A 21,800-nucleotide genomic window follows, 5' to 3' on the forward strand; every position below is an offset into this window, starting at 1 on the left:
TGAAATGGTACCCTTAAATGACATCATGCTCAGCCAATCAGCAGCCTCGGCTGAGCTCCCTCCTCCTCTCCTGCTCAGCAGGATGAGTATGTTCCTACTGCTGATGATCCGGGTCGCTTCTGGTGCTGATGCTGCTGTTGGGTCGCAGAGCCCAGGCCATGCTTACATTACAGTAAGTACACTCTGTCTTATATCTGCATGCACACTTGTCTTCTGTTGTTTTAGTGTAATTATGGATGATGATACATTGCTAGCTCACTGGCTGTGAAAGCCCATGTTGAAGGGATGATGGATACTGATGGAGGACACTTAAGATGGCTTTTTGTGTTTCCTCATGTCGCTGAAAATGTTCTGCTCTGATGACAGAGACTGAATGTCTGCATGTGAGATGCCAGGGGGCTCAGTTGTGGTTAAAGCATTGTGAGAAAACCGACAATATTTCATACAGTGCTCTTTTAGCCGTAGCCCACAATGCCACGCAGAGTGCCTTGCAAAAGTACTTCTGGCACTTTGTCACATTTTGTTACACCTCCAAGATTTAATAGATTTTATTGAGAATTTAAGGTGACTGACTAAAAATTTGTTGTGGACATTTGTGAAGTGGATGCCTTTTGTGTTTTGCAAATGAAAATGTGGGGTGCAAATTTGTTCAGGCCCTCTTAGTAAATACTTTGCAGTATCAAGATTTGCAAAAGTTTCAGATCCAAGTCTTTTGGTGTATGTTTCTATTAGTTTCCAACATTCAGAGACTAAATTCTTTAGTCATTTATTTACAAAATAGTTCATGTTTGAAAAGTCTGGATGGATAGCATCTGTAAACATAATTTTTTTTTGCCACATACTCTCGATTTCATTCAGGTCTGGACTTTGACTAGGCTGCTAGGTTTAGATTTAATTTGTTTAGATCTAAACCAATCTATCTGTGGTCATATGTTTCCTGCTGGGAGATGAACCTTCTATAATACCCTCAAAAATACCCTGAGATTTGTTGTGGTAGCATGAAAAATATATGGAAATTTAAAGATATGACTATGTTTGGCAAGGCAGTATATGAAAGAGACCTCATGCATGATCTATTTCAAATGACTTGTGTGTTACTGACTAGAAATTTACATGGCTATGATGTAGCTCTCGTGCATTTGTTGCATGCTGTCAGATTGATGTGTAAGACATGTGCCTCAATAATTTCACCATGCAGATTTAACCTAATCCAGCTGTCATGTGTCATTTCTCGCTGCCTTTAACATATGCTCTTCTTTTTCTTTCTCTTCGTCCAAAATAGAAGACACATGCCTATTTTCACTTCCTGTTCTGCTTGAGACGTTAACCGTTTGTTTCCCCTGGCTCAGATGATCATGCCTTGCAACACAGACCCGAGCCCTGATGTCTCTGGGGGCCGAAACGCACAGAACACGGTGACAACAGACAAAGATGTTTCCTACTGCTGATAAGAAGACGGAGGAGCAAAGGTGACGACCAGTTTATGGTGATTGAATAGTCTGTAAAAACAGAACTCCTCTGTTATATTTCACTTACAGCCGCTACACTGTCATTTTCAGTTTGGGTTTTAATTAGACAGGTCGTTCATGTCTTAATGTGTCCGCACCAATGTCCAACTATCTGCGCTGTGAACAGGCCCATCTGGACCTTGAGAGACCCAGAAGAATCTCAGAGATGGCAAAGAGAGATTACCTGGTGGAAGCTGCCAAGCAGATCCGAATGGCTTTGGACAGCGAGGTCAACGAAGACTACGAGGCGGCCTTCAGTTACTACAAGAACGGAGTGGACTTGCTGCTGAATGGAGTTCAGTGTGAGTAGATGGCATGAATCATTCAGCCGGGGATAGGAATAACCGGGTTTTCACAAGGCCGGCATGTGACAGTGACATAAAAAAAGAGCAGGAAGTCAGAAGGCAAATGCTAAGCACAGATTGATTTGATGGTTAAGCTTTTTTCCCCACATAGTAAGATAGCAAGGTTTTTTATTTATTTTTTATTGGTAACACAACATTGTGCTTCTTCAATAGTGGACCCAAACAAAGATAGGAGGGAGGCTGTGAAGAGGAAGACAACCCAGTATCTGAAGCGAGCCGAAGAAATCTTTATAACCCATCTGCAGGATAACCTAGGAAAAGGAGGCACTCATTTAGGGGTAAGTTAACCATCTTGAGTAGCTTATCAACAAAGAACCTGATGATAAGCTGCAGACACTCAGAGGTACTGCAAAGCACTGCAGTACCTCTGAGTCTCATATAATGTTTGAAAACTTGCCTTCATCAGATTTAATTAAGGAATCTAAAACCCTTTACCTCAATAGATTAAGCTAAGGGGAGCTGCAGACACCCGTAGACATATTTTGATGTTTGCAATATCTTAACAGAAAATACACAGAATAAATTAAAATTAGGAAAGGCAAAATTATTTGTATGGCCTCATTCACATCTTACAGGGTAATTCAAAGCGCAAAGCTACTTCAATCACATGATTTTTGCATTTAAACAAGCATTTCCATTGTCCAATCAAGGCATTGCTGTCTTATCTGTGGGTTTGATTCCCAGGGCTACAGCAGTCTGAGATTTCGCCCGATCCGACACCTGAGTTCTCCAGTAGAGGATCTGGAAATGTGTAAAGTGGTGGGAATCAGTGATAAGGTAATTGTCATTCTCTCACTGTAAACCATTACAACAAAATAGTTTACTTAAGTACTGCGGTGTAGCTTTAAAACTTTGATTGTGACCCCAGGTGGAGATGTGCAAAAAAAAAAAATAAATTTGAGTACATTCTTGGGAAAAACAAGTCTCACATTAAATAATTATTTGTTTATGAAATTATTGGCTCCCCATGACTGGCAGTCCTGCTAATTAACAACCTTCCTTTGCCAAACGGACAGAAGAAGCTTATTTCTGCATCTAGTGAACCTTGTCTTTTGATTTAACTGTGTGTTTTGGATACCAATCTGCTAAAATACTTCCTTTTGAGTGTTCTGGTAAAGGCCACCAGATTTCTTTTGTTTAGAACTGTTTGGTACTTTAGAGAGTCCTTGAAGCCATTTTGTGCAACAAGGTAACCAGAGCCTTTGGAATAGTAATAGGCCCACAGCATCAAAGATACTCCAGCATACTTAACAGTGACGATGAAGGATCATCCTTTGTTTCACATCAGACCCATCTAAAGTGGTTGTAACTGAAAAGCCCAAATCTGCTCTCATCTCACCATAGCAACAGTCTCTGATCCTGGAGGTGGGAAAAAGCAAACCTTTATCGTTAAAGGGTAAAGGTTTGAGGATTTTATTTAAAAAATCTGCCCACCTTGAATTGAACGTTCTCTTGTTTTTCTCATTTTAAGAGTGACAGAGTAAGAACGGTCACTGTATTGGTATTCAAAGTGCTAATAGATGAAGCACCAATAATGTTGGAACAGTTATTTAATACGGAAATGAAATGTCACGTCCTTTCCACAGGGCCAAAATCTCTGAAGGGGAGCTGTAGCTCGACATAATGAAGTTTTGAATTATCCACTGCACTTAAAAAAAAAATTGCAACAATCAACCTGCTTTTCTGTGTAAGCTTGAGAACGTTGCATTTTTCATTCCAAAGGTCCTGATTGTGCAAAGCATGGTCAACAAAGAGACGTTTGTTGTAAAGGTAAGGATGCTCTACTGAATTAAAAGCCGATAAATGATCACATCCACTTCAATACGCCACATAAAACCTACATATTCATTTGCTAGCATCTTTCCGCTGATTATTGGACATGATGAGAGGTTTTCACCTGGCAGCAGGCCTGTTCCTGTAATCAAAGCAGTCGATGGAAACTTTCCATCCTTTCTCCATCATCATTGCTCAGCATCAATCTGCTAGAGAGCTCTCATGATTTGAAACGGTGCAAGTGCAACTTATATTTCAGCTAAAGTAATAGTTACATTGCCCTACAAAAGTATCAATACCTTTGTCATTTTCCTTCTTTTCATACAACCAAAACCTTTAGAGTATTTCATTGATGTTTCATGTGACAGACCAACACAAAACTGTGCATAATTGTGGGGTGGAAGGAAAGTAAGACATGGTTTCAACGTTTGTTTTTTTTTTTACAATTATTGATCTGGAAAGCATGACCTAACATTTGTATTGAACCTTTTTGTGCTCCTTCCACTTTAGCGCAACCGATTGCCTTCAGAAGTCACTTAAATATTAAAAAGACTCCACCTATGTGTAATTTAAACTCAGTAGAACTACAGCTGTACTGTGAAAACTTCAGAGGTAAAGTCAGAAACAAAGTCCAATGTGAAATCTGTGGCAAAAGTTGAAAATTTATGTTAATTTTTAAACTTTTTGTTGATAAAAGAAATAAAAACTGTGTCTAACTTTCCTTCGTCTTCACAGCTTTGCACTATCTTGTATCTTCCACTACTCCAATACAACACATTGAGCTCTGTGGTTGTAATGTAACACAATGTGAAAAAGCTGACGTGGTTTTAATACCTTGACAAGACGCTGCTGTCAGACACTTCCAAAGGGATGAGCCAGAATGTATCTAAAAGTAATTGTCTAAATAAATCATTACACGTGTGCGCTTTCACAGAGCCTAGTCAAATCGAGCTGGGAGAGCAGAGACCAAACAACCATTATTCCTCAAGGTGTGCCCTACATGGTGAAGCTGCTGCGGTATTATGTCAGTGAGGATGCTGTGTACCTGCATCTGGAGCATGTCAAGGGTAAAGTGGCTACGTCTGGCCCTGTATTTCTTACAAGAAACATCAAAAGCATAAAGGAAAACTTTCTTTCTTTTCCTAGGTGGGAGGCTTTTCTCCAAGTTGCACAAACTTAGAAGTGAGAAAGCCAGGGAACACCCAGACCCGTGCTTCACCTCTGGGCACCACAACGTCAAGCTGAAGACAAGCCACACCTCACCTGAAATCAGCAGAGACTACCAGCACAACGGCAGGAGCACAGCAGCAGCGATTCCTCGCAAACTGACTGACGAGAGTCCGGATACAGACTTCCCAAACTCATGGGACGAGACTCAGCAGCGGCTGGAAAGCTGCGGGACTCACTCCTACATAGAGGAGACCGGTTGTCTCCAGAACACCCGATCGGCCGCGTCGTTTTACACCAAGCTGGATCAGCAGACGCTGCTCTCCGGCCTCACGAGGACAGAGGTCAACACCCACATCCATCCACCAGCCCCTAGTTTGTATTTGCATTCCAACAAAGCTCAGGAAAAGCCAGCTCTTCCTCTCTCTTGTGCCCGTGTCAGCCAAGCTCTCGATGTCATGTCAGATCTCCATAAAAAGAAGGCTGGAATGGGACTCGTAGAGTGCAGTAGGGACTTTGAGGCAGCCTGGAAAGCTGCGGACCCAACACACAGCTATAACAAAACCAACCTCTATGCAGTGACTGGCACTAATTTGCAAAGAGCAACACCTCAGACAAATCAGATTTCGTTTAAAAGAACAGAACCTCCTAAAAGTCAAAAAGACGCTTTGAGTTCCTCTCCTGCCATTCTGCATCTCCCTCTCCATTGCCAAACCCAAATCCGTGGCAGGGCATCATGGGAAACGAATGGCTCTCATCAGGGATCTTTTGTTGCTGGAAGTTCTGAAGAGATAAATGCAGAGTCAAAGCAAGAAAGCAGTCCAGTGGAAGAAAGAAATGGAATGATAGTCATCAGGAGTACGGACAGAGCAGTATTTTCTGACCATGCGGACACAACCATCATCTCGGAAAGTTCTCGTGATTTTCCTGCTTCTCTTTTCCACGGAAGCGTTAATACACAGGTGGAGTCATCAGGAGTATGTCAAAAAAGAGACAATTATCCCACAGGTGGAAAACAGGGTATAGAAGTGGCGTGTGAGGTACTGAGTCCTGGAGCGAAGAACCTAAAAGCGGAATCATATGTAAGCTGGTTCTCTCCCGACCCACTGGGAGCCACATCCCACAGCGACAGAAAGAACACGGAGGGACCAGAGAGGCATGAAGAAGACCAGATCATTGAGGTGGACGGCTGGTGTCACCTGCCACGTTTCCCTGCCACAACCTCCAGGCCTGCAGAGAAGGCCTTGCAGAGCTACTGGGGGCTTCCAGAAGGGGAGGTGCGTGTGTGGGGGGCGCAGATTCTGTTGGCCCTGGAGAGTCTGCACGAGCAAGGCGTCTTGTGTCGGGATCTCAACCCGAGGAACATTTTGCTCACCAGCAACGGTAAGACCAACAAGTCTTCACACCACTGTCAAATGACCAGGTTTAAGTGATGTAAAAAAATGAGACCCAGATAAATTATTTCAGAACTTTCCCTAACTTTAATGTGACCTTTGACATGTGCAACACAGTTGAACAGCAAACTGTGTGCATACTTGAACTAATATTTTTGGTGAAGCCCGTGTTGATTTTTTTTATTTGCCCACTCTTGTTTACAAAAACACTTTAAACTCAGACCAGTCTTGAATATCTTGCCAAAGATATTAAATCAGAAACGGGTTTGATCTCTGGCTGGGAGATTGGAAAACTTTAATCTCCAGTTCTTGGGTTTTCAATTAAATTCTTACAATTATAGGACACATTAAACAAGGAAAACATTTCTGAGAAGTAATCACCTGAGTCTCACTGTTTACATCCCAATAACGTGGCGTTCTAACAGTGGTGTGTAAACTTGAATGTCCACTTCAAGTCTGCACAAAATGAAATGTGAAGTTTAACTAAGTGACATGTTTTCACAGGAAAGGTGTGTCTGACGTTTTTCAGCCAGTGGAGTGAGGTTCAGTCTGAGATTAGCTCCAAAGCCATGGAGCAGATGTACTGTGCTCCAGGTAAACACACACATCACCTCAAGCTCCAGGCTCCTTAGTCTTACCTGCCATCTAGTGGCAACAAGCCGGTGGTACCGGAGATTTCTGAAGGAATGTTAAACATGGGCATAACTAAACCCAGCACAATGTGCGTTCCCAGAAATCGGAGGAGTGTCGAGGATTACAGAGGCTTGTGACTGGTGGAGTCTAGGGGCTTTGCTCTTTGAACTTCTAACAGGAATGGTGAGATGAACGCAATGAAAGTAGTGAAACTGGTTTCCGTAGCTAAAGATCTTTCCTGCTCCTCCAGCCCCTTTGGCAGCTCCATCCAGCGGGAATCCATTCCCACACCCAGCTGCTCATCCCTGACCACCTAAGTGCTGCGGCTGCATCTCTGCTCACTGAGGTTAGAGTTCAAAAAAGTATTCACACCCCACCACAAACATTGATCTATTTTATTCGGACTATAACACAGAGATGTAGATTCCAGCTTTGAACATTTAGGGACTTAAAATATTTGATCATTGTTTTCAGTAATTTTAAAGTCTTGCCATAGATTCTTAGTTGGATTTAGATCAGGATTTGACTAGACCATTCCAACATAAATATGCTTTCATCAAAACCATTTTTAACTCTGTGTTTGGTGTTGTCTGTCCCAGTTCAAAATGCTGCACCACCTCTAATGTTATCTTCAACCTTCCAGCTCAGAGCTTAAGTTTAAACTACATGAACAGTTTTGTAAGGTTCTACAAAAAGAAAATGTGTAACTGACTCTTTTTTTCTCTCTCTATAGCTGCTTCAGTTTGATGCAGGTTATCGTTTGGGTTCTGGAGGTGGAGGAGTGAGCGACATCAAATGCCACCCCTTCTTCAGCGGAGTCTCCTGGAAAGCTCTGTCCTGCTAGCAGACCTCCCATCGTTTGTGCCATACTGGACTTACACACAAAAAAAAACCAGATCAGCTGGATTGAAACATCCTGCAATTTTACAGGAGCTTCCCAAAGAAACGGTTGAACAAAGGTTGGGAATACCCAGTGCCTTGCAAAAGTATTCATACCTCTTGAGTTTTGTCGCATTACAAACATGTTACTGGAATTTTATGTGGGTGACTCAAAGTAGCAGTTTCCAAAACAATTGCAAGATTTTAATCTTTGAATATGAAGTGCACTGATGTTCAACTCCCTGAACACCATCTTTATTCTATAAACATATGGAAAATAGGCTTTGATCAAAACCAGGACAACCTGGGTCCAGTCTTCCAAGAGCTACTATCAGGAAACTTTTTATACCATTAACGTTTTCAACAAAAACATAAATCATAAGATTTAGTTCCCTCATCAACATGTCATTTAGCTCTGAACAAGCTTGGTAACCAAGTATGTATTTGATTCGGGTGTGTTGGGGAAGGGATTTACCTAAAATATGCCTCGTAGTAATTTTCAAGGACCAGACTTGGTGCCCCTGATCTGAACCACTCCATTGCGGCTCTGGATCCGTTACCGTTGTCCTGATGAAAGGTGAACATTCACGCCAATCTGAAATGTTTTACACCTCTAATAAGTTTTCTTCCAGAATGATCCTGTGTTTAGCTGCATCAGTCTTCCCATTAACTCTGACTAGTTTCTCTGTCCAAGAGAAAGAAAAGCATCACCCCAGCATGATGCTGCCACCACCATCAGGGGGAAAAATGTATCTTCTACCGACCACAACTTTGCTAAGCACTTATCCGTGTTCGATTTTCTCATGTATATTAATTTTTGGTTGGAATGTGGGGAAATGTGAAAAATATGATGCTTTTCCAAGGCACTGTGTTCCTTAAATAAAGGCACAGATTTACTTTTATCCCACGGGAACTCGGATGTGTTTTAATGCAATTTTGATAATTAAGTTTTACATATCTTCATAATCGCCATGCATGTGAATAAAATCCCCTTTAAATCAAAATTGTGGATGGATTTTAATCATTGTTGACAGGAAAATAACTTAATGTAACAATGAAAGAAGCCATCACAGGATAAAGCAATCTATGTTTTATTTTTTTGCTTCAAGAGAACTAGATAAAAATCTAACTGGAATTTAAATGCTAATATCCACATTAAGATTATTTTTGTGGTTGGAAACATTTTTCTCAGTTGCTGGAGAGAAAGCAGCCAAAACATTTGATTCCAGTTTTACAAACTTATCAATTTGTTCAGTTTTCTTTCTACAATCATGGCACATTAAATGAGAACATTCATGTTTTGAGCTGCATTGTCCTTTCTATAACTATAGTCAGCATAATGGGACATACCTGGAAACACTTGCAAAATCTACAAACCGTCAGAGCTTGTCAAACGAGTTAACGTCTGAGCACCATTTTAAAGCAGAATAACTAATTTTTATTTTTTTTCCTTTTGTTAATTGTAGTTCATGTCCACAGATTAAACATTCAACAATTATCCACGAAAATCATCCAGCAGATAACCAGCAGTGGGGTAATGAAGTTTTTATTGTTTAAAACTTTCCTTTTCTCTTAAATAGTCTATGTCACACAGCAAAAAGAGATTTTCATGAACTAGATGGCATAAAATCTCTGAGGATTCCTTCACTTTGGAGATTTTTAAAACATAGTGTTCCTTGTTTTCTAGCCCAATATGTGCTCATTGTTCATCTCTCAACCACAATAATAAAATTCTATGCAGTTGCATATTTACTTGCTTGTCATCTCACAACAACTGGATTTTATTAAATTGCGTAGAAAATGACATTTGGCGAACAAGTTATAGAATATTTATTTTTTGTTTCTTTGATCAAGAGACCAGCACCTGAAACCACAGAGCCCAGTGCCAAACCGTGCAGCCCAGCTGGTCTTACAAATGTCCATTCACAATTTAACTTTTCAAAACAAACCTTTTTTTCCCCTAGTTAACCAAGACAACAATACATTAACTGCAGTTATGGTAAAGTTTTTTTTTTTTTTACGTGTGTACAGCCGCTGTTGGCGTGGGGTTGGTTTAGTGGGCCCAGAGTTGACAGAGGCTCACATGTCGAGGAGGAGCACCCTGGGGTCCTCCACCACAGACTTGATCTTACGCAGGAAAGTGACGGCCTCTCTTCCATCGATGAGACGATGATCGTATGTCAAAGCGACATACATCATGGGACGGATCTCCACCTACGCAAAAGAATACATACATTTTGGAGTCTTTTTTTTCAGTTATGTCAATAAAAATCTGAGAAATTTTAGTTTTAAATAGGTGCCACTGGAATTAGATGCACTAAACAAAGACTTTGTGGCTGATTTCTGGTTACTGATGTTTTTTAAAAATCTGATGAAACAGATTTCTGTCTGATTTCCATTTACAATCAGACAGATTTCTGATTTTAGACAGAAATCAGATTCTAAGATTCAGATTTCACCTCAGGAACCCTGAATACTAAATTTGTTTTTGAAGATTTGGTGAAATCAAATTTGTTTTACTTCTTCCCATTTTAATCATATCTAACTGCATAGATTTCAGCTCAATCGATCAAACTATAGTTCCACATCGCTTAGGATTTGTTGCTGCGCGTTTGCGCAGTGTGAAGGAAAGAGGAGACCAGCTGCACAGGCAGGCTGCGGAATTACTAACTGAAACTTATAACTAAAATATATATAAAAAAATGTATCATTATCATAATACTGCAGCTTGCAGTATGTGCATTATGAACAATTGCCTGGACTGCAATAAATTAAGGCTGTGTCTAATATATTTTGAAACATTTGCTGTTTATTTCATTAAACTGTGTTGAGATGGAAATAAGGAATTTTGTATTTCTCCCAGTACACGTAGCTAATAGTAGCAGTAGCTAATAGTAACCAATCATCATCTGGAGCTTAGCGTTGTCATGAACACCAAGCAGAAAGAAATGAACACCGTTTACTTATTCATCATAAGTCAGAAAACCTGGCCTGGACCGTTATATTATTTTGCATGAGTGAGCTATGCTATCTTATAATTTCGGTTGTAATAGTAAAACACTTTGGTCAACTGATGCTTTTAAATGTGCTGTGTAAATAAATTTGACACTGACTTATATGGTTATCACAACTTTCACCCATGTTATCGCACAATTGGAAAGAGCGGATCCCTGTGAGCGAGCTAAACCTCAGCTCTGACATCACCAAAAGCCTCAACATTTCTCTATTCCAGTGGTCCTTAGTTATTCTGTTATGCACCTAATTGTCACAACAAATTTTATAAAATGAGCTGCAGCAACTTAAGTTGTTGCTTATTTTATTATTTGAAGTCTTGCAAATTGGGTTAAACTGAGTCTTGCAAATTGGGTTAAACTGAATTTGAAAATTGTTGTAACATTTATTCAAGTCTACTCAGTCTGTGATTTTTAGAGAAACTGGGACACAAAATTGGTTACCTTATTCTATTTCAAAGACGGCCTGTTTACTTTGAGCACTGCTGCCACCTAGTGACAGGAAGATTGTTTCTCATTCTAACATGAATAAAAAGAACTACTGGAGAAAAAAAGAAAAAAAAAGGTCTTGTTCCTATTTGAGAAATACAGCCTCAATCAACAACAGAATCAGATAAAATGGAGAAACTGTGCTGTGATATAGTCAGCTTCTGTCATTTGCTGAAGCTCAGATTTAGTTTTTAAAATTAGTTACTTAAGGAAAACCTAAGAAGCCTCTGCAGACAATACAATTTAAACCTTAGTTTTACTGAAAATGGCCAGCTAACTTGTCTCAGCAATGACTTCCACGCCAAGTTGAAGGGCTGTTTGCATGACCTGCGTGTGGTGTGGCACATTTCTAGCCATTGATCAAGTGTGAAAACCGCCAACTTTGCGGTGCATCTTTAACAGGAATTTAAATACCAACCTTGCCACCTACTGCAACAGGTCTATCAAAGATGCCATGCATGCCCAGAATAGCAGACTGAGGTGGGTTGATTATAGGTGTGCCGAACAAGGAGCCAAACACGCCACCGTTGCTGATGGTGAAGGTGCCTCCATCCATGTCTTCAACAGCTAGTTCGTTTTTACGCGCCTGTGAATGTAGGATTTAAAAAATAAATAAATACATTAAATAAATCAAAAGTGAGTCAGAAAACTGCTTAATAATGAAGTGATACGAAATCGTACCTTTTCTCCCAACAAATTGATTGCTTTCTCAATATCAGTAAAGTTCATTTCCTCCACATTTCGTATTACAGGAACCACCAATCCCTGACAAAAAAAAATATAGTACACCTTTTACTTCTGAAGCAGGTATTTTAACACAATAAGCTCCACTTCTCTTACCTTTGGTGTTGCTACTGCAACACTGATGTCAACATAGTCCCTGTATACGATCTCTTTGGTTGTGTCATCAATCACTGGAAACACAAATAACATGAATGTTACAGAAATCTCTTGTCCAGGATAAATTACAAGTTCTCGCTTCAGTTCCATCAAGGTAAAGCTATTTTCTTGTAAACCACTCGCTCTCACATGCAAGTCAAAAGTTGTGGGTAATCAACGCCGCAGACTATTATAGATCTTTAAAAGGCAGCAACACGTCCCACCCTAGTTTCACTGTGGTCTATCTAAATAGGTCAGGGTAGTCTAGGGGAAGAAAATAAGTTAGGAGTTGGTTTTGAGGTCGGGCAATGAAACTTAAATCTTTTTCTTCACCACACACACACTTGGCCCGCCTTGAAACCAAACGTGCAAAGACAGAGTGAAACATCCACCACAACGTTACGGTTTCCTAGTCTTGAAAGGTTTAATTCTGTACCTGCGTTGACAGCAGGTTGGTCAACTAGAGCGTAGGCGGCAGCCTTCACAAACGCAGACATGAAGCCCAGCTTGATGTTGTGTTTTTTCAGAAAAGCATCTTTGTAAGCCTTCCTCATCTCGCTGATGTTACTGCGGAAATGAAGCGGAAGTCACAGTGAAACACAGCATTAAGACAACGATGAAGCCTGAAAAGGAAAGGAGTCTTTGCAAATATGTGAATAAAAGTGGGAATGAAATCTTGAAACGTATAAATGTTCACGTAAAGATTTTACATGTGAAGATTAAAGTGCATCTGAAAATGTAATATTGCATAAAAAAAGCTATATTATTTAAATAATTCAATTCAAAAAGTGTAATTAGACTACTGTATTAGTTCTTGTGAACAGAAATGTTCCATTCTGGCCAAGCTATGCCTGTATTCAAAATGGAAAGTTAAGTGGAAGGAAAACAATGTGATATTTCCACAGTTTGTGATTATTATTAGGGGAAGATGAGCAATACTAGATGAGCTAAAACCTACAAACCTTCCTTAAGTTTCCTTTCTACCACGCCTCAATAATGCAGAAGGAAGGAATTGGTGCATAAACTGCAGAGGATATGAACTTACTTCCAACAGGCTGACATTTCTGAATTAAAAGTCCTGATTTTTAATTGGTAATATGAGATATTCTAAATTTCAGATAGCTTGATTTTTTTTTAACATTACCTTTACCCCATAATCAAAAAATAACAGCAGTAAATGCATGGAATACATCTAAAACCAGATGTTTACATAAACCTAATAATTTTTATTTTTTTTTTCAGTTTGAAGTTAAATCAGACCAAAACTTGCATGGAATCTGTTGTTATAGAACAGTCAATAATTCAGTTAGAATTACCAAAATTATTTCTATTTGTTCAATGCCACAGTAATGATGTTTCCAGTTTCTTTCCAAATGCCTCTCATGACAGTTTGCTGCAGTTCTGACCCATTCCTCCTGACACAACTGGAGGAACTGAGTCACATTTGAAGGCTACTTCGCTCCCACATTCATTTTCAGATCTACCCACAACTTCTCCATAGAACTGAGATCAGGACTTTGAACTGGCCTCAACAAATTTGATGTCCTTAAGCCATTTGCAAGCAGTTTGGCTATTTGCTTTGGGTTATTGTCCGTTTGGACAAATCATTTGTGCCCAAGATATAACTTCCTGGCTGATGTTGTTAGATGTTGCTTCAATATTTCCACATAATGCCATCCATTTTATGAAGTGTGCCAGCATCTCCTACAGCAAAACGGACACACAAAATAATGCTGCCTCTCCTTTGCATCATAGCTGGGCTTACACAAGTCCCTCTTTTTCCATCAAATATAACAATGGTCATTACGACCAAACAGTTTCATATTCATTTCATCAGTGTGATGGTTGGACTTTCCTATCATGTATATAACTGAACAGATGAATGCAGCACAGTCAAGAATCTGGACATTGTACCCAAGGATGAATCAGACTGGTGAAGCTCCACAGTTCTCTTCCTTATGCCTTTGCTGATTAATTTTCTTTGACTTTCCCATCGTGTCAAGCAAGAAAGCAGTGTGTTCCAGGTGTGGCATTAGGAGTGAAATCGCTTTGGAGTCCTCTGGACTAGATGAAGAGCTATGCAAGTACAAACCATTTACCACTTCTGATTTTGATGACAAATCTGACATATTCTCTCATCACTGAGGCATGTAGCCAATAGAAATAATTTAGGTAATTCTAACTAACCTAACAAGTAACTTCGGTCTGATTACAGTTCAGATGATGAGGAAAAAAGCTGTATGTCTTTATTCAGTTTGTGGAAACTTCTAGTTTCAATTGCATATGACCTTCTTTTCTAATAAATCTAAATGAGGTTCAATTATTCAAATTAAATGTTGATGTAAACTTTTTCCCTAAATAACAATGGATGTTTAAAGCTCTTAAATAATTTGGAAATACATTTAAGTATTAAATCTGGACAAAGGTTCTATTTTTTGATAATGGTGCTGAAGAGAGTGAGGTATACATCTATTGAAGTTGTTCTACTAATTGTTTCTGTATTGCTCATTTCTCTCTTGTATCTCTCTTTTTAATTGTTTGTTTTCCTGTCTCTAACCCTGTTGTAGCTCTAGGGTTTCTCCGCTAACATAATTAGCCCCTCCCAAGACACAGACTCTCCGAGAAAGGAGAGAAGAAGCGATAAAAATCTTCACTTTCTAGAGCCTGTAAATCTTATTGGGCTGTCATAAAAGCCCATATCAGTGCAGGCAGCTCTTCCACTCAGAGCGCAGGTCTCTGCGGGCCTCTGCAGATGGTCCCGCCTCCTGTTCCGACCAGTTCCTTCGGCTCCAGATGAGCCCAGGACTGGGAAGTCTTCCTCCAGACCGTCAATGTCAATCCAATTAGGATACACAGAAAACCCTGAATAGCCGAAAGCCGACACCACACATTTGCGGGGAGAAAGAAATCCTCAAAGTGTCCTCTTCAGCACGGGGGGCAAGTGCAGACACTAACGCTTCCTTGTAAATTAATAAAACCTGTTTTAACAATTCTTATCTTCGTTTTAGATGAAATTATGACCAAATATTTACATTCCAGTGTTTAAGAGGATATTGGGTTTCAAAAAGCTTTTTTTATTGGGCAGATTCCAATCTATAACCATTTGTGGAAGTGTTGTTGTGCCTTTTAACAGGGGGGCATGCAAACCGCACTTAGACAGGAAGTCTGAATAAATACAAATGACCAAAAAGCAGATTTGCACAGAAACCAGGATGTGTGAATCTTTTAAGAATTAAAAGTTGACTTTTTCCAATCAGTACTCGGTAAGCAGCAGAGCGCATTTCACATATAATCCAAAATAGCTTTGAGGGTTTAATAATGTAGGTCAACTAATTGAGAATTTCCTACCTCATATCGACCTCATTAAACGTAGTCAACATAGCACAGGTGTTTTGAGCTTCCTTCAGCCTCTGGGCAATTCTTAGTCTCATGCGGTTCATCTTAACCTACAAAAAGAAAGAAACACCACAGAAAACATTTTTTATAGAAAACATCATTAACCTAAAAGATTTCATATAAAATAAAATATCAAAGTGATCTTTACTCTGCTCTCTGTCCTTGCTGCTTTAGCTCCTCCCTCTGCGTGGGCTGCTGGCACAGCTGGAACAGCAGTGGGTTTGATGACTGAAACTTCAAGACAAGAAAAACAATGAAGCAGTCAGCACCTCCAGACGTAGATGGCAAAAAAAGACGCTGACCAAAACGATGCAAAGCAATTAGTTGTGTAAGCTGGAGGACACAAACGCAGATGTCAGGCAAATGAGTTCTCACATGACACGGACCGTCTGTCCGATGACAACTAACCTGGTTTGGTGTCCATAGCATGTGCTGGCACAGGTGGCACGGGGGGCATGGTGGTGGGAATGGGCCCCACGGTGGAGGGAGGAGGTGGGGGAGTTGGAGCAGCAGAAGGTGGTGGAGGGGCCGCAGCAGCTTTTGGAGATTCTGGAGCCTGAGCAGCCCCAGCTAAAGGGGCACAGAGAAAAAGTGAAGGCAGATGCTATAAGACGGTTCCTGCATGTTTCAAACAACAAAAAATATACATAGGGAAAAAAAAAAAGAAAAAAAAGGAGAGTGCATTAAATTTAAGCCGTTTTTTAAGATCAGTGTTTACATCTATGTCCTACAACAAATGCAATTTCGCACCCAAGTTACGTTGACTTGAGTAATACCTTAAGGCAGGGGTGTCAAACTCCAGTCCTGAAGGGCCGCTGTCCTGCAGTTTTTAGATGTGCCACAGGTACAAAACACCTGAATCAAATGACTTAATTACCTCCTCAGTTCTCCAGAGCCTTGCCAATGACCTAATTATTCTATTCAGGTGTGGTGCAGCAGAGGCACATCTAAGTTGCAGGGCAGTGACCCTTGAGGACTGGAGTTTGACACCCCTGCCTTAAGGTGTATACCACTATGTCAATTTAATTGGTTTTCAGTTAAGTTTAAGACTCTTCGTACAATTCATAACAATTATGATATGGGCCAGTTCCAGGTTTCACTGAAGACCCTGGATTTAAAGCTGGCCCCTCCCTCACTTGTTGCTGATTACTGTCATTCACCAGGCAGAGCATAAAATGTACTTTTTTAAGTTAGATGCTGCAGCTTTAAGCAGAGGTTCGGTGTGAGAGTCACTACCAGGTGGAGCAGAAGCGGCGCTCCGTCTGTCTAATATTACCTGTAGCGTAGCAGCGGTTTAACAGCGAGAGCAGAACCAGCGTCTTACATCGCAGCTCGAAGACTTAAATAATTTTGCGGGTTATTTGTTTAGCTTTCTGACCGTCATGCTAATCCGGGTGAGTGTTTGTAACTGTGCGCTCCTTTACCTGCTATCTGTTCGCTCCATATGTCTTTTTTTACTGCAGTGAGCCTCGATGTAGCCAAACTCCGTTAAGTATGGCATTGTTTTTATGCCATTATAGATTCGTCGTGTTGATGCATTTTGACGTGCTTCACCCCGGACCCGTAGGTAATTTTCCGCTGCAATTAGATTCGTCGTGTTGATGCATTTTGACGTGCTTCACTCCGGATCCCTAGATAATTTTCCGCTGCAACACGTAAACTTCCCCATTCACTCAGTGCGTTATAGTTCCACACTGCTTAGGATTTGTTGCTGCGCGTTTGCGCAGTGTGAAGGAAAGAGGAGACCAGCTGCACAGGCAGGCTGCGAAATGAGACGCAAATGATCGGCATCAAGAGACAGTGATCGGCGATCATCGATTATACACTTTTTCACGGAAATCGTCCGATTATCATTGGTGGCCGATCGATCGGCACACCTCTACTACTAAACTTTTCATCTCTTATAAGAAACACATGAGGTGTTCTGGAAATATCTCCAATTGCAAAACAAAAAAAGCTATTAGATCATGTTACATATAGCCAAATTAAATTTCTGAGGTAATATGACAGCGTGGTATTTTTATAGACCAACATACTATGAATATCTAATGGTGACCCAGGTTTTATTCCATCCCGTTTATTAAACACATAATCTTGCATGACAAAGAGGCTCGTGCTGAGTAATATAACTGATATTTCCCAAAAAATACTATTATTTTCTTCAGAGCTTAAATTTAAATGTAATCTAGTAAGAACAGGCATAAAAACAGATGTTTTTATATTCTAAAAGTGAAATTCAATTTATAATTCTTTTTGTAGGATCAGACTCTTTATAAGCCTGGATTTCCATACCTCCTTTTTTAAGCTTGAAAAGTGGTGTTCCTCCTTCGACCTTCCCCCCATCTGGGACCAAAAGCTCCTGTATCACTCCAGTAGCAGGAGAGGGGACCTGTACTGATGTCTGAAAGGATGACATATACTCAAAAATTAAAACAAAAACCAAGAAAAAAAATTCACTAATAGTACATAAATAAATGCATACCGACACGATTTGTTTGGGGACATATTACAGTATCCATCATATTTTAAATAAAGCGTGTAACAGAAAAAACTATTTTTGGTCACTTCCACTTCAGTCAAATTGTATTTGACACTCAAACAAGCCGAAAGGCTTTTTTCCTGCAATTTATAAATAACAAAAGGGCAGCTTTATAAGATTTTCTCTTGTTTGATTTATCACTCTACATGTGTTTTAGAGTCCTTAAAGTGTTTAATATATTAAATGGTATGAAACAAATCATGATTTTTGATCAAAGTAAAGTACAATTCTTTTTGAGGTGTTGCAAGACAAAAATGCCAATAGAAGCCCTGATTTGGTTCCTACCAAATTGATGCAAGGATTCTTGAGTGTCAAAAAGTTTGCTCAGGAGTTCATTACACCTACAAAACAGAACTTGTAAAGTGAAGTACAAATTTGCAGATTTATAACATGACCTTAACAGAAATCGCAAAGAATCAAAAGTAAATTCCTTTACTTGAAATTTACCTTATCTGTTTCGATTTCACACACCACCTCATCCTCAGAGACAGAGTCTCCAACAGCTGTGGAACACATATCTTTGCATTAGCGTCTGACAACCTCTGAAAAGTGAGTAAAATAGTCTTCTCAGAGGTGTTACCTTTCTCCCACCTTACATCCCCCTCTGTGACAGACTCTGCAAATGCAGGAGTCTTGACTGTGATAACTTCATCTCCTACGGAGTAAAGTCAAAAGGAAAAGGATTATCTTTATACATCAACCATTGCATTTTATGTTCAGATAAGTTTAAAACTGGTGGACAAACAGATTGCATACTGTAAGCTGCAGATGTCCTGAAGTACTGGATTTGGAAGACACTGGAACGGGGATTATATGGTCTGATGAGGAAGAAAAACAAGAATGAGTGTAGGCACAACTCTACAGTTCTCATTTAAATAGAATATCATTAATCTTTAAATTAGTTTACAAATTGAGAGTCACTACTGAATGATTGTTTGTCAGTCTGACATAAAAATAGATTTAGGACTGCATGGTTAGCAGCCAAATATTACTCAATGAAATATGGCCCCCTCCAAGGCATATCTGTCATATCCAACATGTTCATGACTTTGACAGTACATCCCTATTATAGAGAGAGTATGTACTTACACATTGTTGTTTACAGTTATAGGATGGCAAGCTGATAGAACTGAAAATAAATAGAAAAACCATGTAAACAACATCTTGCATGTATGTGGTCAGCCTATGGTTCAAGCAATAACAAAGCATACCTGCAGTGGCCCGACGAGCTAACACATCGTTTCCCTGCAAAAAAGATACAATCTAGTCAAAATACCTGAAACTTATACATGTGATCAATACTATGTCTGCATGCCACAGCTTTAAAAACATATACAAATGTGCAACACTGATTGCATTCAGAAATCTTCCTCAGAAGACTGGGGACTACAGTGCAAGACAGGATAGAAGTGACGTGCTGCGGGTCAAAAGTCACTTTTACAGGTTAACTTTGACCTTTGACACAATCGATATTATTACTATGCAATAGGTTTTTCTAAGTAGTTTCATATTAAATGTAAGTTTAATATGGAGACCTTATCAATAAATGCAAAAGAATGTTTAAGTTCGAACAACTGCATTAAATCCTGAGTATATGTGTGGAACTATAAACACGCCGGCAATAAGCCTGGACTGAAACTGACGAGTTTACAATGTCGCCGGTCACACTTACACATTAGTTGGAAAATTGCCCAAATATTCAAAAAATTCGCGTTCATTCACAATATGACCTCAGCCTAATGACAGCTAAGTGCATTAGCCAACAATAGAGTACTTTTTAGCTTTGGATTACTAGCATGTTCCACAGGGATGCGAGAATATAATAAAACTACCTCACATGAACATTAAATATCCAAGTCAAACATCTCCAGTGTTGATATCCACATATTAATGAGGTTTGCAGTATTGGTTTGTGCTGACAAGTGTCACCCTGTCCTTGGCTCGCAATGTTCCGGCCTAGCCGTGGCCTAAAGCGGGGGCAGCTAATGCTAATGCTAGCAGATATAGAGCTGAGCGCACAGAAGCTGCGGTTTTTCAGCAGCCAGAAGCAAGTAGAGCTAAGCAGCGACCAAAGTTGGTCAATTTTGTACCTACCTGGCGGATGGCAGAGAGGGAGCGGCCGAAATTCCTGGTGAGACACCGGGAATGGGATAACATGGTAGCTGTGTGACAGCAGGCTGTCAGCGGAAGAGGAACTCCGGTCACACCGATGAGACAGACTGGGCGCGGGCAAGAGTCTAGGAAGCTGCGTGGGATAAACCAAGTTCTCAGGCTGAAGGGGGGACAGGGCGAAAAGCTGACCATTTCCAAACTAAATTATGTTTAATACCTACAAATAACAATCAGCTAGTAATCTGTAAAAATATACTTAGCGGATTGAAAATAAATAAATAATGATTAGCCTATTGTTAAGTAACATTATAAAATTGTACATGTCACTGCTTCATTGCGTTTCACAAGTATTGAATTTAAATTGAAACGGAATACTTTTTTGTTATTTATGTCCCCAAGAGTTATTAAATGTTGTCATAACTCATATCATCCAAGTAGCTTCAAAGAGTTGTTGACGGTGATTCAGTGGGCAATTTCTGCAGTAGCAGTCAGTCTGACAACAAGAGGCCTCTGACTGAAGACTTGGTGAAATGACATGCTAACAGCTCCATATCAGGCAATAGCAAAAACAGTATTCCACAGTAACATGTTCTTAATTATACCATCGGCTATAGACAATCACTCCTAGACACCTCATTTGGTTTTGCCATCCCTTTGGCTGTATGATTGCCCGGCAGGGAGACGTTGGAGTAGAAAAGATGATTTTTGCTCAGAACAACAGAAGAGATTATTTGAACTTCCTCCTTTTCTTTCATTTCTTCAGTCCTGCTCGGCATCCATGAAGTCTCCTTCATGGATGCCTTCATTGTGTCCTATTTCAGGCATTATTTGAGCTTTTGAGGTGCTAATTGGGCAATCACAGTTGCAATATCTTGTTGCCAAGCTTAAGCATTATTACAACTGTCCAAAAGTAAAAGAGTAATGCAAAAATCCTTCTAGTTGCACGACAGAGCTACTTCTAGCTACTCCAGAGACAAAAATTATAAACAGAAGTCTACAAAAACAATAAATCAGAACTAAAGTAGTGGAGTATGTTACCACCATGAGGGGTACAAATAATTGTGTTACCTCCCATTTAGCTTTTTTTTTTTTTTTTTCGAATTTGCAACATACTGCTACAGACTTAAAAGATAGATTTTATGGGATAGATTAACATAAAGCACTGCTTAATTGTGAAGGATTACACTTAGCAAGTCTTTTCAGGTTATATCTTATAGCTTTACACATATAGAGTCTGAATTTAATTAAAAAAAAGAAAAGTTGTTGCTCAGATCCAGAGCATCTGTGAACATACATTTTTCAGACTTGCCACAAATTATGAGTTGTATTATATTGACTCTTATTGGGCCACATGAATATCATTGAGCTGTATGATTAGGCCTGGAGCTATTTAGTTCTTGAAAGAAAAACGTAATGCCAGCATTACGTTTTTTAAAAGTGCAAAGTATATCAAAGTCCAGAGTGTAAAGATTATTTTTCACAGTACAGTTGACTTAAATAGCAATATACTTTTTAAAACTGTTTGGTTTGATGAATTGATTGCGAAATTATTTTATGCTAAAAGAAAAGAGAAAGCTGCATGTTTCATTTAGAATACCTGCTTTTCCAATTCATCTTTCCTGTCTAACATTGAATACACAACTTCAATATTGTTT

At 39.7% G+C, this 21,800-nt stretch overlaps 2 protein-coding genes across 3 annotated transcripts; one reads left to right on the forward strand and one right to left on the reverse strand.

The window, feature by feature from the left end:
* Window positions 1-37: 37 nt before the first annotated feature.
* Window positions 38-8,723, forward strand: rps6kl1 (ribosomal protein S6 kinase-like 1). Of its 2 annotated transcripts, XM_008400289.3 has the most exons (12): window positions 38-172; window positions 1,350-1,469; window positions 1,636-1,810; window positions 2,027-2,151; window positions 2,558-2,650; window positions 3,596-3,643; window positions 4,581-4,713; window positions 4,793-6,196; window positions 6,712-6,801; window positions 6,941-7,023; window positions 7,091-7,186; window positions 7,574-8,723. In XM_008400289.3, exons 3-12 carry the CDS (start codon window positions 1,675-1,677, stop codon window positions 7,682-7,684), a joined length of 2,319 nt encoding a protein of 772 aa, XP_008398511.2. In that variant the 5' UTR covers window positions 38-172; window positions 1,350-1,469; window positions 1,636-1,674; the 3' UTR covers window positions 7,685-8,723. The 2 variants fall into 2 exon arrangements, with proteins under 2 accessions (XP_008398511.2, XP_081459364.1); XM_081603238.1 differs by lacking the exon at window positions 3,596-3,643.
* Window positions 8,724-9,249: 526 nt separating this feature from the next.
* dlst (dihydrolipoamide S-succinyltransferase) lies at window positions 9,250-20,284 on the reverse strand. Its single transcript, XM_008400290.3, has 15 exons — window positions 20,128-20,284; window positions 19,245-19,278; window positions 19,123-19,162; window positions 18,790-18,851; window positions 18,614-18,688; window positions 18,481-18,536; window positions 17,787-17,895; window positions 15,903-16,064; window positions 15,643-15,728; window positions 15,447-15,544; window positions 12,535-12,665; window positions 12,060-12,133; window positions 11,901-11,984; window positions 11,638-11,805; window positions 9,250-9,933 (listed from the first exon to the last, which is right to left on the reverse strand). The coding sequence occupies exons 1-15, from the start codon at window positions 20,188-20,190 to the stop codon at window positions 9,799-9,801; spliced, it is 1,377 nt and encodes a 458-aa protein (XP_008398512.2). The 5' UTR covers window positions 20,191-20,284; the 3' UTR covers window positions 9,250-9,798.
* Window positions 20,285-21,800: the final 1,516 nt, after the last annotated feature.

The sequence above is a fragment of the Poecilia reticulata genome, chromosome 22 (genome assembly GCF_904066995.2).
Source record: "Poecilia reticulata chromosome 22, P_reticulata-male-v2, whole genome shotgun sequence".
Classification (NCBI taxonomy): domain Eukaryota; kingdom Metazoa; phylum Chordata; class Actinopteri; order Cyprinodontiformes; family Poeciliidae; genus Poecilia; species Poecilia reticulata.

Coding starts and splice junctions, on each gene's coding strand:
- rps6kl1 (XM_008400289.3), top strand. CDS start 1,675: ATGGCAAAGAGAGATTACCTGGTGGAAGCTGCCAAGCAGATCCGAATG. Junction 3,644..4,580: donor AAGAGACGTTTGTTGTAAAG/GTAAGGATGCTC, acceptor GCGCTTTCACAG/AGCCTAGTCAAATCGAGCTG. Junction 6,197..6,711: donor CATTTTGCTCACCAGCAACG/GTAAGACCAACA, acceptor ATGTTTTCACAG/GAAAGGTGTGTCTGACGTTT.
- dlst (XM_008400290.3), bottom strand. CDS start 20,190: ATGTTATCCCATTCCCGGTGTCTCACCAGGAATTTCGGCCGCTCCCTC. Junction 19,163..19,244: donor AGCTCGTCGGGCCACTGCAG/GTATGCTTTGTT, acceptor ATTTATTTTCAG/TTCTATCAGCTTGCCATCCT. Junction 11,806..11,900: donor TCAATTTGTTGGGAGAAAAG/GTACGATTTCGT, acceptor CTACATTCACAG/GCGCGTAAAAACGAACTAGC.